Below are 17,408 nucleotides of genomic sequence, written 5' to 3'. Positions count from 1 at the left end.
TTCTCTTTCTCTCAAACTCCATATCTAATATCAGGAAATCCTGTTGGGTCTACAGTTCAGCCAATTCTCAATATGCTCGATGCTATCACCTTGGCTCAAGTGGCCATCATTTCTCAACAGGATTACAGCAATAGCATCCCACCTAGTCTGACTGCTTCCATCCTTACAAAACATGCTAGGTCATGTCACTTCTCAGTTCAAAATATCTCACTGGCTTCTCATCTCACACAGAATAAAAGCAAAGTCCTTATAGTGTTCTGTGAGACCCTGCATGGATTGAAACCGGTTATATTTCCGACCACAAACCACAGGGGCCCTGTGGCCTCCGAAGAGGTATAGTTACGCCATGTGTACTTCACTTTAGGGCCTTTGCACAGACTTCCCTGGACATGTTCTTCCCACCGGCATCCTCGTGGCTGACCCCCACCCCTCCTTCGAGGCCTTGTTCAGATGCTCCCTTCTCATTCCAAATTCCAAATTGCAACCTTTTATTCATTAGCAAACTTTATTCTTCTTCTTTGCTCTATTTTCTTTCCATTGTACTTATCACCAGTCTGTCATAAAAATGTGCCTTCCAGACATCCAACTACAGGAGCGTAACTGATAAAGGGTCCCAACTGGTGCACCCTGAAATCCAGCCCTTCATTTGCATCAAGACCAGGCCTCTCGGGGGCTACTCCCAGTCTGTGGCTGAGTAGGGCAGGAATGCTAAAACAGGCTTGTTCCTGGGAGACACAGGCCCTCTCTGGTAGCTGACTTTGGCTCCAGGACTTTCTAACGGCCTTTTGGTCTGACTCAGGCTGCACTGCAGATCAGGCTGTTTCCACTCAACTTTCTCTTGGTCTCTCCCTCATTGGACCGGATTTGTACCCTGGTCTCCCCACTCTCCCACGCTTTGCCAGCTCCAGCCCTCTCTGCCTGCCTCCTCCATCTTCTCTCATACAGCCATTCTCCTAATAAAACCCATTACTTTTAACCCACCTTGCCAACTGTCTCTCAAGGAATCCAACTAATGTAATTACCTTCTCACTCTATTTTGCTTGCTTATTATGCTTCTCTTTCACTGTCTACCAGAATAGAAGTTCCAGAGAGCAGGAATTTTGCTCACCCTTGTATCCCAAACACCCAGCACAGTGCCTGACATATCATAGGTGCTCAATAAACATGTGCAGAATAAATAAATAACAAATGTCCTAAAAATATTAGCAATTATCAGCTAAATAAATAAACATATTATGATAGCAATCAATTGTCACAAATCTGCTTCCTCCTAAATTCCTTGGTCTTATTTTATTGAGTCCTCCCTACACTAGAAAACCTCTGGGTTTTCCCAGAGCAGAAATGAGATTTGAGTGGTAAATTGTTTTTAGGAAAAGATCCAGACTAATAATTGGATGACCGCCCATCCGTTCTGGGCAGCAAACATGCAATTTTGACTGAGATATTTATCACTACTGTTCTCTTGTATTTAATTTCAGCAAGGACCTACATATAAACAAAAGAAAAAGTTTTGAAGGTTTGATTTTTTTAACTTGAATATCCATCCAGTAATAACCAAAGTTGGCCCATGCCTAATCAATTTTCCAATTCTCTAGCTTTCCGAAATGTCTCTTTTGAGCATGTATAAACAAGGACAAACTATTCTCAAGTATGGCTTCAGACTCTTGAAATTGGTGGGTTTCACCTAGGGCTCTGTGTTTGGATATCTCCAGATGACAATATGGAAAAATCTTTTCTCTCTAGGGCTACTAAGTTACTCCAGAGATTCCCAAAGAGTTGTGCTGAAGGAGACTGTATCTAACTGTAAGTGTTCTGGAAGCCAGCTGGAGGAGGGGGCTGGAGCCCCAACTCTGGCTCATAGAGATGGATATAATCTTCAGCCTGGGCCTCGCCTGGCCCCGTTTCCTTGAGTAGGCCTCAGTTTCCTCACTTTTAAAATGGAAATAATAGCATCTCTCTTCCAGCACCTTGTAAGGCATATAGTATGTGAAGCATTTGTCTATAGAGCATGCTTAATAAATATTAGCTATTGTTATTACAATCAACAATGCAAAGGACATTAAACCATAGGTTCACTATTTGGCTTGTCTTTTTATATATATATATTTTTTTTTTGAGAGAGAGAGTATGTGTGAGCAGGGGAGGGACAGAGAGAGAGGGAGACACAGAATCTGAAGACAGGCTCCAGGCTCTGAGCTAGCTGTCAGCACAGAGCCTGACGTGGGGCTCGAACCCACAAACTGTGAGATCATGACCTGAGCCGAAGTCAGACACTAAATCAACTGAGCCACCCAGGCGCCCCATTGGCTTGTCTTTTTAACCTGTTCTGCTGAACGTTGATATGAAGGTGCTTGATAGCATCCAAACACATAACAATGAGGTAGATGGTAATTAGGGTTTACTACCTCAAAACTTAATCAAAGGAATCATAAGGGAAAGAAAACAAAGTCAGTTGTAAAGCTTCCAGCCTCTGCTAAAAGTTTCACTGGGCTTGACGTGCGTTTTCTAAAAGTCAAGGGAACACCCACACAATGTCAGGCTGCATGAGTTACAGAATGTCTGGTCACACTTTTAAGGGCTCACTCCTTTCTCTTGCACAACTGGTGAGGTCAAAATGGGCACCTTCCTGAAAGTCGAGAGTGTCATTTCTGAATAAAGTCCAAGAAAGAACAGCATCCCATGGAAATCCAGGATAAGAAATAACCAAGGGCGGTACTTGACGTTTAAACCTCACTGCATGCTGCTGGTGGGCCAAGAGTCACGTTAACACCTCCGATTTCTCCATGACCTAAAGATTCCAAACTTTGAAACAAACTGCTAATGCAGAAGGAGGAGGGAGAGGGAAGGATGATGTGATATCAATTTGCCACTATGTTAAGTTCCAAAATTAACTGTAGAATTTATTATTAGTATTATCTGAAGCCAATCAGAGGAAGAAAGGCAAGCAAGCGGCTTAGGCCAGGCAAGGTGAGGCCCGATCTTGGTAAACCCTGGAGGAGGGTGTAGATAAACTGTATAAACACACACAGACCCACACAGACAGAGGTGGTTGTGTGTTGCTAGAGCAGGGGCTGATTAAATGCTCAGCTCATGGGCTTTCCCGTGCCACTCCTGGGAAATAATGAGTTGGGTAAGGAACAGTTAATAAGAAAATGTGACTTGCTAACTGTGCACATTACAACAAAGAGCTGGCAGCTCCTGAAGGAAAAGGGCTGGTGCGGCTGCCGTTCAAACTTGTCAGTCAGCTCTTGCCAGCAGCCCCAGGGTCTGCCTCCCCAGCACACTCTCATTACATGTGTCTGTCTGGCCTGATCTGTGCATCTGCTCAGAGACGCTCCTGCCGAGCCAGGATTTCTGCCTTCCTCCACTGGTGCAAAGAGCTTCTCCTCCGGGACCCTTCTCCTCTCCCCACGGAGGCTCCTGCTTTATGGTAGCTTTGGACTTCCTGCACCGTCTGCCTGCCCTTGACTTCTAGAATGGAAGAAGCGGAGCTGGTGAAGGAAAGACTCCAGGCCATCACAGTAAGTCTGCGTACAGTTATAACTCACCGAGGTGGCTGCTTAGGGGAACGGCAGACACATTGCTAGTGTCCCTGCTGTGGAGCCTCTGTAAGTGGAAGAGCAGAACTGTCATCCTTCATGGACACGTCTCTGTCGCTCTCTTAACCCTTGTGACCCTCTATAATTCTTGGGCTTTGGAACCTGAGTGCAGGGCAATGTTGTTTACTGTCACAAAAACCTTGCCTGTCTTTAGGAGCAGTTAGGAGCTATGCAGGCAGTTTGGTTCACTGTTATACACCTTCTACGTGCCTTAAAAATGCAGGTTTTCCTTCAGTTCGTGTTTGCCAGATGTTAGATCAAAAAGCAGATCCCCAACTTAGAAACTTTCTTAAACAGTTAACACACCAAAAAGTTAAACTCTTTTGAAAGGGGGAGAGAGAAAGAGATAAAACAACTTGAAACTTTTTATTTGTAATGTGGTAATATGTTCCAGAAAGCCTAACAGAATGAAAACGAATGTGGCTGTACTTAAACTAAGCATTCAACAAGAGAAAAGTAGGTAAAAGCACGTATCAGATTAATTCTTTGATATCAGTTTTCAGCAGAGTCACAAACTGAATAAGATCTCGATGAAGGAATGCAGTTGTATGCAAGGCAATGGATTTGGAAAATATCTCATTAATACCAAGAAGGAAAATAGTGCATTTCTTATGTCTGTTCTGGGAAAGAATCAAAGCAAGAAGTAAACTACTTTCCTTAAATGACCCAGCTCTTTTTTTTTTAATTTTATGAAATCCTGTATTTGGCAGTACCTGTAAATCTGTGGCACAGTCATTTGTGATTAGCTACAATTTGTGATAGAATTTTTTAACAACTGGGAAGTTTACATCTCAGTCTCTCAGCATTTTCCGCCGCTGAAGTGAGCTGTCAAGAAGAAATGAGTACTTAAGCCAATGTGACAACAAATTATATTTTAAAAAGATGCCAAATCAGGGTAGGTAGGAGGATATTATTCTTTGCTCTTCCAATTTTCAGAGCATAAATAATAATGCTAATCCAAATTTAGAATTTTTATTAAATGGATACAATGTCTCAGAACCCAAAAAGGATTAAATACATTGAAACATTTTCTCAGCCAATAGTAAGGAACCAGAAGTCCAGAAGTCCACCAATAAGGCTGGCACTTTTCCATAAGACAATGCTTTTGAAATGTCTAACTTCTAATTAGTACATTTTCCTTTCTTCAGAAAACTTTGTTTTGGATCATTGTTTGTTTTCTGTTCTTCTTTTTTTTTTTTTTTGTCGTTAAACTCAACCACCGTTTCAGCTGTCAGGCTTTAAGGGACAGGAACTGGGCCCTGCTCTGTTGTTTTTGGCATGGGCTTCGTGCATTACAGCTGTTGTCTAAAGGTTACTTTATTACACTGTGTGAGTTCTGTGGGCACAGGCTCAGCCTTTGCTTCTACCTCCTAATTTACTGAACTATATCATATAGCCAGTGAAATATACAACTACCTCCATTCCCCGTTTTCCTTCTTGAATTGTAGCATGCCCTTCTTTTAGCCCTTATTACCTCCAGTGCCCCTTATAACTCCCACTGAAGCAGCACATGTCCTAAAGATATGACCGCATACAATTATTCAGGAAGACTAGGAATTTTCACTGAGGGTTCCGAATGCAAATAGAGGCATAATGCCTTACAAGCAGACAGGAGAGTAAGTAGGTTCCTGAGTATATTGGTGTGTCCTTCTACTGATTAAAACTCTCTCTTTCTTTCTTTCTCTCTCTCTCTCTCTCTCTCTCTCTCTCTCTCTCTCTCTCTCCCCCTCTCTCTCTCTCTCACACACGCACACTCCTACTTTTTAATTACTCCATTTGGCCTGAATATATCCCGTTATAAGAAATTAACCAAATCTCTAAAGTAAGATCACAAAGTAATTCTTTCTTAAGTTTATTTTTTTTATTTTGAGAGAAAGAGACAAAACACAAGAGATGGGGAGGGGCAGAAATAGGGGGATAAAGAGAACCCCAAGATGGCTCTGTGGAGCCCAATGCAGGGCTTGAACCCACAAACTATGAGATCATGACCTAAGCTAAAAACAAAAGTCAGATGCTTAACTGACGGAGCCACCCAGGTGCCCCAAGGTCACAAAGTAATTCTCTCTTGGAAATAATATGTTTATATGAAGGTTGTTGGGGGGGAAATTGGAGGGGAAAGTTCATGGGAATAAATTCACACTAGCCTCCACCTCACCAGGCTAAGCCCAGTCACATTTGTCACAACCTAGAGGGAAAAATGGAACAGCTGTGTGTCCATGGAAACAACACATCCACTCCTCTGCCTGCTAGAAGCCCTGGGGGATGCCAGCTTTCTCCAGCCTCGCCTTACCAGGAAGGCACCTCAGAACCCCCCCCACCCCCCCCAGGAAAATGAAAACATGCAGTATTCAGAGACCTTGCTGGGACTGTTTCACTTTTGGAAGTACTTAAAATCTTGCAGATGTCATGACCTAAACACAATCTTCTCATTTTAACTGTTTTCCTCCTATTTCCTTGCACTGAAACAATGTGTACTTCAGGAACAAAACCATAAGACTATCCCAGTGTACCTAAACACAGCACCTCATAGACTTTGTTAGAAAAGAAAAAAACTTAAAAAAATTTTTTTAACATTTGTTTGAGAGAGAGAGAGAGACAGAAAGACAGGGTGTGAGCAGGGAAGGAGCAGAGACAGAGGGAGACACAAAATCTGAAGCAGGCTCCAGGCTCCAAATTGTTAGCACAAAGCCTGAAGTGGAGCTCGGGACCCGTGAACCGCGAGATCATGACCTGAGCCGAAGTCAGATGCTTAACTGACTGAGCCACTCAGGTGCCCCCAAAAAAGCTTTTTTATACTCTCAGATCTATTTGGTTTTTATACTAAAATTTGTTCCTCCATTTCCTGGCTGTGAAATGGGATGATCTTCATTGTTTTATTTATTCCACCTGGTTTGGGGCATCCAAGAAGTCATTATTTCTACTACAAGGAGTTGAAAAAAATAAATGTATAAACATATAACTTGACAGAACCAAGGGCCAGTATTCTGGTTCCTCTAAAAAAATAGATTAAACACAGTAGGCAGATGGAATGTGGCATGTTGGCTCTCAGACTGAAGACGACATTACTGTATTAGTGTCATTCAATTCTCATACCAGTAAACTGAATTTTAGACTGTCAGAAGTCTTCTCAGAGGCTTAAAGAGAATAAAGAAAAAATTATGAAAGTACACAGAAATGACTGTTTAAAAGACAATGTATCAATTTGGGTATGCCAAATATGTATTCTATTTTGCACACTTACTGTCATGTTTTTCCTTCATTACTTTATCCATGTACCAACTCTTCCTTTAGTGAATTAATTTAGGTAGAAGTATCTCATCGCCTACGAGTTCAGTTTTCAGCTATAACTCAAAAATAGGACTACTTCAAATTGATTAGGTATAACTTTGAAAAGTCTCTTGAGGATCTTTTCAAGTTAGTACATATTTTAACAACTAGCTGATATTTATACAAACAAAGAGCTATTGAAATAGACTAGTAATTTGAAATTCTTTTAGTATTGCTGGAATGGGAACACTGGGGTGCCTCAGTCAGTTGAGTATCTGACTCTTGATTTCCACTCAAGTCATGATCCCAGATCCCAAGCTTGTGGAATTGAGCCCCGCTCAGGCTCCACTTGGGATTCTCTCTCTAAAAAATTTAAAAATTAAAAATTAAAAAAATATTGCTGGAACAGACAACACCAGTGTCTCCAGCATTCTCGGGAAGAATGGGAGGCAGGACTGTTATCCCCTACACCGCTCCTCTCTGAAAGGAAACTTGGCCCATGGTGAAACCAGTGAAAAGACCCAGGTGAATTCCCCACAGAAGTAGAAAGATTCCCTTATGATTAGTAATATTCTGTGAGCCCTTGACATCCTCCTCTGCAAGGAACACATTATCTTGTCTCCATTCCTACTATGACCTTAGAAAATGCTGTTTCTTAATAACACAGGGACACTCAGACTGGAAAACTCGGAGATCTTAAACTGGCTAGAGATCATAAAAATAGCACAGTTTGGGGGCTGACCTCAGAAGAATGTGGAGACCTAGAATCAATCAATCTTTTGGAGAACAGACCCAGCTGGGGAGAAAGGGGATAAGAATAAAGCTCACATTTTTATTCCCATCAGGCTTATCTTTAACTGCTAGGAATGTAGGCGATCAGCTCATGCTTTCATTCCTTTATTCAATTAATGGTTATTGAGCACCCACTGTGTGCCAAGCCTGATGCATTTAAATGAAAGGAAGTGAAAGAAAGGGAACATGGTGTGGGTTTCAGATCCGCAGTGGCCTTGGCACAATGTGTCTCGTGGAGAGAGTGACATTTAAGCACAGGTGTGAAGGAGGTGAGCGCTGTCAAAATTTAGACAACAGGAATAATCCCAACAACAAGCACCTGCCTAGGATTGACTCCATTTGGAAGGGAGCCATGTAAAGTCCTGACCCTGGAATTTGAGCAGCAGCGCCAGATTTGCCGGCCAAAGCCGCTCGTGACGCAAAATATTAAGGAGCTCTCACATTTCCCCAGGTCCACTCCCTATTTCTTTCCACTCCCAAAGAATTTTTTCTAGAATTTTTTCCTTGTAAACATTGGAATTCAGGAAGCAGAAAATTCTTTGCATAAAACAGAAATCTACCTGATAAAAAGAACCAATATTAAAACAATAACAAACACAGGTCCTGGCAGGTTCTAGTTATTTCTTTAGCATGAGTGGCCTGCCAATGGACACTGCTCCTCATCTCGTTTCCTTTTTGTCAATATCTGGGACCTCTTCACAGCTAATAAGACAGTTAATGGCCTCACCGCAGGACCTGATACATATTTTGTGCACCCAGTACACCGTGAAAATCTGGGGACTCTTGTGAAAAAGCATTCAAAATACCCAGGTGGTGACAGCACAGCGTTAAATGAAGTTTTGGGCCCTTCCCAGCATGGTGCCACGTATGTCCTAACAGGTCACTTGCCCAGAAACCAGGCTCCTGGGCCAACATATACATGTTTTCCCTCTTCATTCTGTCAGGAGGAGTGAAAGTGAGAGCAAGCAGTCTGGATCTTTGCTGAAGGTACACCTTCATGTGTGTGTGGTTCATTGAATTATTTAGTGTTCTAGGGACTTCTTAAAATAATAATAGCTGAAATACATGGTGCCAGAGTACCTCATGGTTAAAACAAAGTCACAGGAAGAACTTCTAATTCGTCATGAACATCTAGAGACATTCACATAACAGTGGTACGTGGAAATGGAGGAATCTGCTAAATAAAGAAGTCCTGTGCTAGAATATTCAAACAACAAAAAAAAAAAAAAAAAAAAAAACCTCTGCACAATTGTCCACAGTGCCATACTGAGACTGCATGTTTCTTCCAGAGAGGGAAAGGTTTCTTCAAACAAAATGTGCTATGCCACATTTCTTTGCCAAGCATAATAGCCCACCCACAAAGGAGAGCATGTGAAGAGGTATAATAAGTTTGATAGTTATTAAGGAAATGGCTTTTTGATAACAGGGCGAGGTTTTTCCAGTGTGCTACAGAATGATAATGCTACTTTGCAAAGACCTCCACTGACAAGGATCCCCAGGAACTTTCTTAATATTACTGGAGGGTTAAAAAAAGAAAAGCTGCTTCTTTAGAAAACTGTGATCAATAAAAATCAGAGGCTTAGCTCTGAAGTCTAACTAGACTGTAAACAAGTACAGCACAGTTCTGGCTGAAAGTCAAACAGGGCTTCTACTTCCTAATCTCCAGGCTCAAACTACCTAGCTCCTCTTCAAATAAAATCCAAATATTTTCACTTATTTCAATGACACTCTTGTCTTTGCGGAAGAGATTCCCAGAAAATTTACAGCCTCAACAAGTTCTCTCACCAGGAACCCTGTGGGGTGTCTACTTTCCTAAGAAACCCCAGGAATGGAGGAAGTAAGATTTATACTTCACAGGTTTTTCATAAAACTCCAGAGACTGAGTGGACTCAGTCACACCATTTAAGAGGTAGAGCCAGGTTATTCTCTGAAGCTCTGAGTGGAAATCAAAACGGGTTCCTGTCCTAAGCACCAACTTTTGTTTGTTTGTTTGTTTTTTTAATTTTTTTAATGTTTTATTTATTTTTGATACAGAGAGACACAGAGCATGAGAGGGGGAGGATCAGAGAGAGAGAGGAGACACAGAATCCGAAGCAGGCTCCAGGCTCTGAGCCAGCTGTTAGCACAGAGCCTGACACGGGGCTCGAACCCACAAATGTGAGATCTGACCTGAGCCAAAGTCGGAGGCTTAACTGACTGAGCCACTCAGGCACACCCTAAGCACCAAGTTTTAAAAGTGTAATTGTGTCTATGATTGACACAGGGGATGCCACATAGTAAAATGAGCTACAACTGCTATTCACAGGTCATGATCTCAGGGTTCCCTGCTTGGGAATCTTTCTCTCCCTCTCTCTTTGCCCTTCCCTCCCCCCAAAATAAATAAAAAACTTTTTATAAATAAATACATACATACATAAAATGAGCTAAACAACTGCTATTCAAAATCAACTTATACTCACAGATCAAGGACATAAAGGATATCTCATAAGTGAAAGAATTCCAAGATTAGTGACAATAATAATAGCACCTATTCTTACACAGTGCTAAGGCTTTACAAGAAATAAAAATAAAGCTTTCACATCCATATCTCATTTGTTCAAAGATCCTAGGAGTATTTGCAAAAGCAGGTGTCATAATCCATTTTGTAGACAGAAAACGTAAGACCAAAAAAGTTAAGGGATTAGTGAAATAGCATAACTTGAATCCATTCTTCGGCTTGTCAGACTCTCTGACCACATCACAATTAATTCTAAGAAACATCAAAACCACAAACCTCACCCCATTGAGAACTTCCTCTGTGGTTCCTTCGCAATAGAGTTTGAAGAGGGGAACAGAGAGAAGAATCTATGGAGGTTCTGCTTCACTTTGCCACATTTCTAACCTCAAGCAGTCCTTCAGCCCCGACAGTCTCCTCTGCTTTCCCCAGCCCACCGGCAGTACAGGTGGGAAAAGAGATGCCATTTTAGAAGCATTTGTAATTGATTCAACAGGGCTCAGACAGCATCATTTCCCAGAGCGTCCTGCACTCTAAACCTTTGTTACCTTCTCCCCATCCCACTTCCATTACATGGTCTCTTCCCTCCAGCCAGAACTTTTTACTTTTTTTTAACATTTATTCATTTTTGAGAAACAGAGAGAGACAGAGCATGAGCAAGGGAGGGGCAGAGAGTGAGGGAGACAGAATCTGAAACAGTCTCTGTGCTGAGCTGTCAGCACGGAGCCTGATGTGGGGCTGGAACCCATGGACCTCAAGATCATGACCTGAGCTGGTGAGATGCTTAACCAACTGAGTCATCTAGGTGTCCCCAGCCAGGATTTTTTTAAGAAACATTTTTCTAAATGTTTATTTATTTATTTTACAGTGTGAGCAGTGGGAGGGGGGAGGTAGTGGCAGAGAAAGACGGACAGAGAGAATCTCAGGCAAGCTCTGGGCTCAGCATGGAGCCTGGATGCTCAGGGCTAGGCTCCATCTCATGACCATGAGATCATGACCTGAGCTGAAATCAAGAGGCAGATGCATAGCCAACTGAGCCACCTAGGCGCTTCTCTAGCCAGAATTTCTTAAGGCAGGGACATCACTGTATCTCACACAGCTCCCAGGCACAACACTGCGCTCAGCACTCACTGGAGCAAAACAAACAAACAACCATTATGAATGAGTGAATGAGTGCCATCAAGCTGAAAAAATGGTTTTTCACTGAAGGCAACAACCAAATTCACCATTATCTTTGATTATTCGTGGGGAAGGGGGCTCTCTTCTTATAAGGCATTGTTTTTCTTAATGTTGACACTTTCAACTATATATTTTTTTCTGTTTTCATTTATAAAAATTTCCAAAAGAATGAAAGGTGAGCCTGGGTGGCTCAGTCCGTAAAGCTACCAACTCTTGATTCAAACTCAGGTCATAATCTCACTCTCAGGATCAAGTACCCAGTTGAACTCTGTGCTGATAGTGCAGGGCCTGCTTGGGATTCTCTCTCCACCCTTCCCCTGCTTGCACTCTCTCCTCTCTCAAAATAAATAACATTTAAAAAAAAAGAATAAAATATAAAACTATGTCCAAAGCTATGCTAAAACCCAGACATACTGAATTCCCATAATCTTGATATCTTCATTCCTCAATTTCTTCACCTACCTAATTGGGATAAATGTGGTCCCTACTTCAAAGAAATTTGGAAGAAGATTAAATAGATACATTTAAGTGCTTTAAGTAGTTCCTGACATATAAGGTTATCTGTAAATGTTAGCTATTGTTGCCACCAATACAATCTTTATCTTCTGCAGATCTGAAAACTTAAGCAAAAGAAATAAAGTTAATTATAAATGCTTTGTTTTAATAACTGAATGTTATCTCTTAGACATTGCTTGTCTAAATACAACACTGTTTAGGGGGTGCATGGGTGGCTCAGTTGGTTAAGTGGCGACTTCAGCTCAGGTCATGATCTCATGGTTCATGAGATTGAGCCCCGCGTCAGGCTCTGTGCTGACAGCTAGCTCATGAGCCTGGAGCCTGCTTCAGAGTCTGTGTCACCCTCTCTGTCTGACCCTCCTCTGCTCACACTCTGTGTCTCTCTCAAAAATAAATGTTAAAAAAAAGTTTTTTTAAATAAATACAACACTGTGTAATAATTCATTCTACAATTTTGCCAGGGATTAACCAGTAAATTCACCAGTCTTTAAATATTCATAATTCCCCTTTGTCCCTTTTCAAGAAATTGGGGCACTTGCCACTTTCAGCCTTCAGGTACCTCTTCACTGGAGACCGCAAGATTACCTGACAATATTCTTCTCTCATGCCTATAAAGTTTTCTCCTCCCTGAAGTGAAACCCATCAGAGTCTGAGCAGCTCTGTCTTTGGTGCTCTATTTCCTCTTCTGCTTCCATTTTCCTTTAAGCTTATTTGTTCTGTCCTTTACAGGGTTAATATTTTTCTCCTTAATCAAAAAAGTGCACACAAAATAGAAATGGAATGGTTCTGTCTTCACCACGTTACTATTACACATGCATCTCAGCAGTTGTCCAGTGACTGGCTTTACCTTTTTGCTCTGAAAATAACTTAAATATATAATTATTTATACACCCATGCTTTCTGGGCCCTCACTGTTTTTCACATGCTTCTTATCTTCACATCACTTCAGATTTTTTTTCACCTTATTTACACTATTACACAACGCAGAGTACTAACCACTATATGATCACGGCCTTATTTACACTATTACAAATAGGTACCAATGCTCATCTTTATTCTTGGTGTCATGAGTTCATGGAGAGCTCCCAGTGATACCAAACTCTTTGGTCTGGGTTTGGTTATAGAATATTCTTTTCTTCTTACCTGAGATCATTTGTAATTGTGTAGCCGTGTTTCCACTTGTAAATTGCCCAGGCTTCATGACCTATCTTCCATCTTGAAATGTGTGCACCTTTTTCAAGAATGTCTTTTTAGAATTTTTTAAAAAATTTTTTAAAATCTAGTTTCACTCAAATCTTGGAAACTTCTCAATATGCTCAGGATTCTTCTCTAGGAATATTGCACTAGCACATCTCTTTCTTTCAAGGTTACCATTATTTGCACCTCACCAAGAAGTTGTGCACTGTTCCAAGTAGTTAAATCCAAATAAGCAGCTTCTATTATTGTTATTTTGAGACCTTCAGCAATTAAAACATCAATAACACTAGTCATGAAATTATAAGATGATCAGCATCTAGCAGAATGAATCTCAAACCATCTGACTACTTGAATTGGCCCAATTCACCAACTTCTATTACAAATAATATCTGATTGACCACTAAATAAAATTCCATCTGGATTTATTTTCTTAAATGTAGGTGCTTCATGAAGTATCTGTCCTCAGCTCTCCTTCTCTTTTCTGTCATGCTCTGACAGTCTCCCAACTTCAGCTAGTCCTTCCAAAACTCCTGCATCTTTAGCTCTGACCCCTCATCTCTCTCCAACCAACATTTGAACTGTCCACCAGACACTCCACCTGGTTGTCCCAAAGACACTTCAAACATTTTTTTAAGTTATTTACTTATTTATTTATTTATTTATTTATTTATTTATTTAGAGACAGAGAGAGCACACACATACATGTGCATGAGTGGGGCTGGGAGAAGGAGTGGCAAAGAGAGAGAAACCCAAGCAGGCTCCATTCTGTAAGCACAGAGCCCAACATGGAGCTCAGTCTCATGAACTGTGAGATCATGACCTGAGCCAAAATCAAGAATCAGACACTTAATTGAAGGGACCACCCAGGCACCCCAACACACTTCAAACTTGGTATGACTCTACCATCCTTCCTACAAAACTCTTTCTTCCTTCTTCGAATTTCTTGTGTCTATTGGTGATCCTCCTCTATTTAGGCATAAAAGCCTTATACTCACATTTGGCCCCTTCGTCTCCTGCATCCATATGTCACCAGTTTCCACGTCATGCCAACTTTAACTCTTTGGTATCTCTGACATCCACACCTTCTGCTACCTCTTGCTCAAGCTTTCCTGGTCTTAAAATGTATGAGTCCTAGCCTAACTGGCCATCCCCATTCAGGGATGGGGATGAGAAAGGGAGGGAGGAAGAAGGAGAGACTCCTAAGCAGGCTCTGTGCTGTCAGTGCAGAGCCCAATGCAGGGCTCGATCCCATGAACTATGAGATCATGACCTGAGCTGAAGTCAAGAGTAGGACACTTAACTGACTGAGCCACCCCATGTGCCCCCTAAAATAAGGCCATTAAAGCTGCAGTTAAAATCCTTTCTGGCTAAGTCTACTTGTCTACTTGCCACCTAAAAAACCTTCAGTTAGAAATTTTATCATTGGTATTTTGTTCATATTAGATTAAATTATATTAATTAGATTATACTTATTTGGTCTTTTTCAGAGCTCCTCCTTCAACATCTACTACACAATTAGGCTGGATTAAACTTCTTAAACCATGGTTTTAACTCTATTAATCTTCTCCCTCTGAACACTTTCGTTGCTTTTTATCTCAGTACATAAGTAAATCCCAAACCCCTTGCCCTGCCATTCAATTTTCTGCTGAGGACTTATCCTCACCCAGTTATCCCTATTTTCTTTACCACTAACTCACATGGCAACATAGATTCCAGAATTGCTGTTCTATATAATGTTCCACTTTTCTACTTCTAGGCCTTTGCTCATATTAAGCCCTTGACCTGAATCCCCTTTCTCCCCACTCCCCTGGTCCCCACCAACACCAACTATCCAACATACTCCACTCAAATGCTACATCAAAGCCTCTCTCAACCACATTGGCTAGAAGTAACTGCTCCCTCTCTCTCCTTAAGTCCCACAGAACCTTCCTTATGCCTCAGGAATGACATTTATCACTTTCTCAGACTATATAGTCACTTGGATGATTTTCTTTATTTATGATGAAAGTATCTACTTATGAATAATTTTTAAATATTGCACTTCTTTTTTTTTAATAGTTTATTGTCAAATTGGTTACCATACAACACCCAGTGCTCTTCCCCACAAGTGCCCTCCTCCATCACCACCACCTCCCTTCCTCCCCCTCCCCCTTCAACCCTTGGTTCATTTTCAGTATTCAATAGTCTCTCAGGTTTTGCGTCCCTCCTCTCCCCAACTCTCTTTCCCCCTTCCCCTCCCTATGGTCCTCCATTAGGGTTCTCCTGTTAGACATATGAGTGCAAACATATGGTATCTGTCCTTTTCCGCCTGACTTATTTCACTTAGCATGACACCCTCGAGGTTCATCCACTTTGCTACAAATGACCAGATTTCATTCTTTCTCATTGCCATGTAATACTCCACTGTATGTATATGTATGTATGTATATATATATATATATATATATACCACATCTTCTTGATCCACTCATCAGGTGATGGACATTTGGGCTCTTTTCATGTTTTGGCTATTGTTGACAGTGCTGCTATGAACATTGGGGTACACGTGCTCCTATGCATCAGCACTTCTGTATCCCTTGGGTAAATCCCTAGCAGTAATACTGCACAACTTCTAATGTCACCTTGAACACAGCATTTGTACATTAGTACTGCAGCATTAGACAAATTTACCATTAAATAACTCAGAATCAATCATGCCTTTTTTACAGATTCAGGCATTTTAGAATATTAACTCTTTGTTAATTAATACTATCTCTAAAATATGCTCCTAACTACTGTACTCATTGTGAGTATGGTAATATCATTGAATCATAGATGGTCACAATAGCTTTCTTAGTTGCACAAGGTAAATAAATTAATTTTCAAATTAATCAAGAGGTAGGCTTATACAGAATTAGAATCTGTGGGTGTCAACTGCTAAAACCTTCTAAGTCAGACAGCTAAAAATCTCCACAACTGTTCATTAAACAGAACAGTAAAGAAGTAAACATCAATGTAAGTTATTCATAAGAGTTGACATTATTAAGTATCTGATGTGCCAGGTACAAAACGTGTCTATAGAGATGCCTAAGCTATTGGGAAAATCTTTGGAAGCAAATGGCATTTCACATCTATTTGCTCCATGACAATTTAGGAAAGAATTAACAGGCTCTGGTAACTTTCAGTACACTAGCAATAGGGCTAGGTATACAACTTAGCATTGACTTATAGTCTATTTTGCCTTGATAAAATTAACTTACTGCCATCTTACTTGTCATATAGGTCCCTATGAAATGTTGCAAAAGGAACACTTGCTGTTGAATACCTTATGAGGGAAAAGTGCTTCTATCTTAAAAGAGAATCATGCCTATAACATTATAAACTTATCTTCTTAATTACCTAGACTGACATAAGGGAGGCATCACATTACCTCTGAGAGACAAAACATTGGTATTCCTTAGCAACCCTCTATAAGCCTTGTGTTGCCAAAACACTTCAGACGCTCTCTACCCACAGCTTTCCCTTATTACTAACCCCAAGATGAAACCAGCCCAAACTGGCTATCGACAGGGGTGGGGAAGACTTGCTGGGTTCAGCAGTCACTGCTCTGATACATAAGGCATTCTTCTCTATGGGCCACTGCGGGTGAGACATGGATGATTACACACCCACACTAAAAATGGTCCCAAAACTGTGCTCCCTCCTAAGGAGAGGCCCCACTCCTGTTGCTGGCTCTGCTGGCACTGCCTCCAGGCCACAGTTCATGATAACAGGGGGCAGTGAGGGGAGCTGTGAGAAGCTGGACTAATTTCTCATTTAGGAAAATGGCATCATGAATTGGCTAAGAGTGTGAAGGCTGAACTCAAACTGTGTGAGTTCAAATCCTGGTTCCTCCACTTACTAGTTTTGAGAGCTCATAAGTAAATTAATTAGTTAAATGTACATTTCCTCTTCTAAAATGAAAATCATTACAATATCTTTGTTATTAAGATTTGATGAAATAGTTCCTGTAAAATACTCACCAAAATATTTGGCATAATACATTTGAAACATTACCAATCTTCGCTCAATTACAGCCTCTAGATACATTGGGGAACTAACATGTTATCAGAGGTTTTGTTGCTAAAGACCAGATTTGATCCAAAGAACTGATACTAAAGACCGACACTTGTTGCCTAGCTAATTTTTTTTCAAAAGAGCTGCTTATGAAGCTTACAAAGTGATACCGATGAAGTCATATATTCTTCTAATACACAAAGAAAAACGTGACATAAAGTTGGAGAGCAATGTGTTGTTTTTCTTCAACAAATGTACCTGAACTTATGCATCAAAAAAAGAGTTTCTATCTTCAAAGGAGTCACATCAGGAAGCCACGCACTTACTTC

At 40.9% G+C, this 17,408-nt stretch overlaps 1 protein-coding gene across 2 annotated transcripts in view; it reads left to right on the top strand.

Moving 5' to 3' along the window:
- The first annotated feature begins 2,996 nt into the window (after positions 1–2,996).
- PALMD (palmdelphin) overlaps positions 2,997–17,408 on the top strand; it is a 47,813-nt gene continuing 33,401 nt past the window's right edge. For both annotated transcript variants that reach the window (XR_003912501.1, XM_029949689.1), the window contains exon 1: positions 2,997–3,521. Coding sequence is in view for 1 of the 2 variants with exons in the window: in XM_029949689.1 (XP_029805549.1) it covers positions 3,477–3,521 (45 nt within the window). In the remaining variant the exon portion in view is untranslated. The remainder of the gene's footprint in view (positions 3,522–17,408) is intronic.

Source organism: Suricata suricatta, chromosome 8 (assembly GCF_006229205.1).
Source record: "Suricata suricatta isolate VVHF042 chromosome 8, meerkat_22Aug2017_6uvM2_HiC, whole genome shotgun sequence".
In the NCBI taxonomy this organism is placed as follows: domain Eukaryota; kingdom Metazoa; phylum Chordata; class Mammalia; order Carnivora; family Herpestidae; genus Suricata; species Suricata suricatta.
This window is presented reverse-complemented; position numbering and strand designations above follow the sequence as displayed.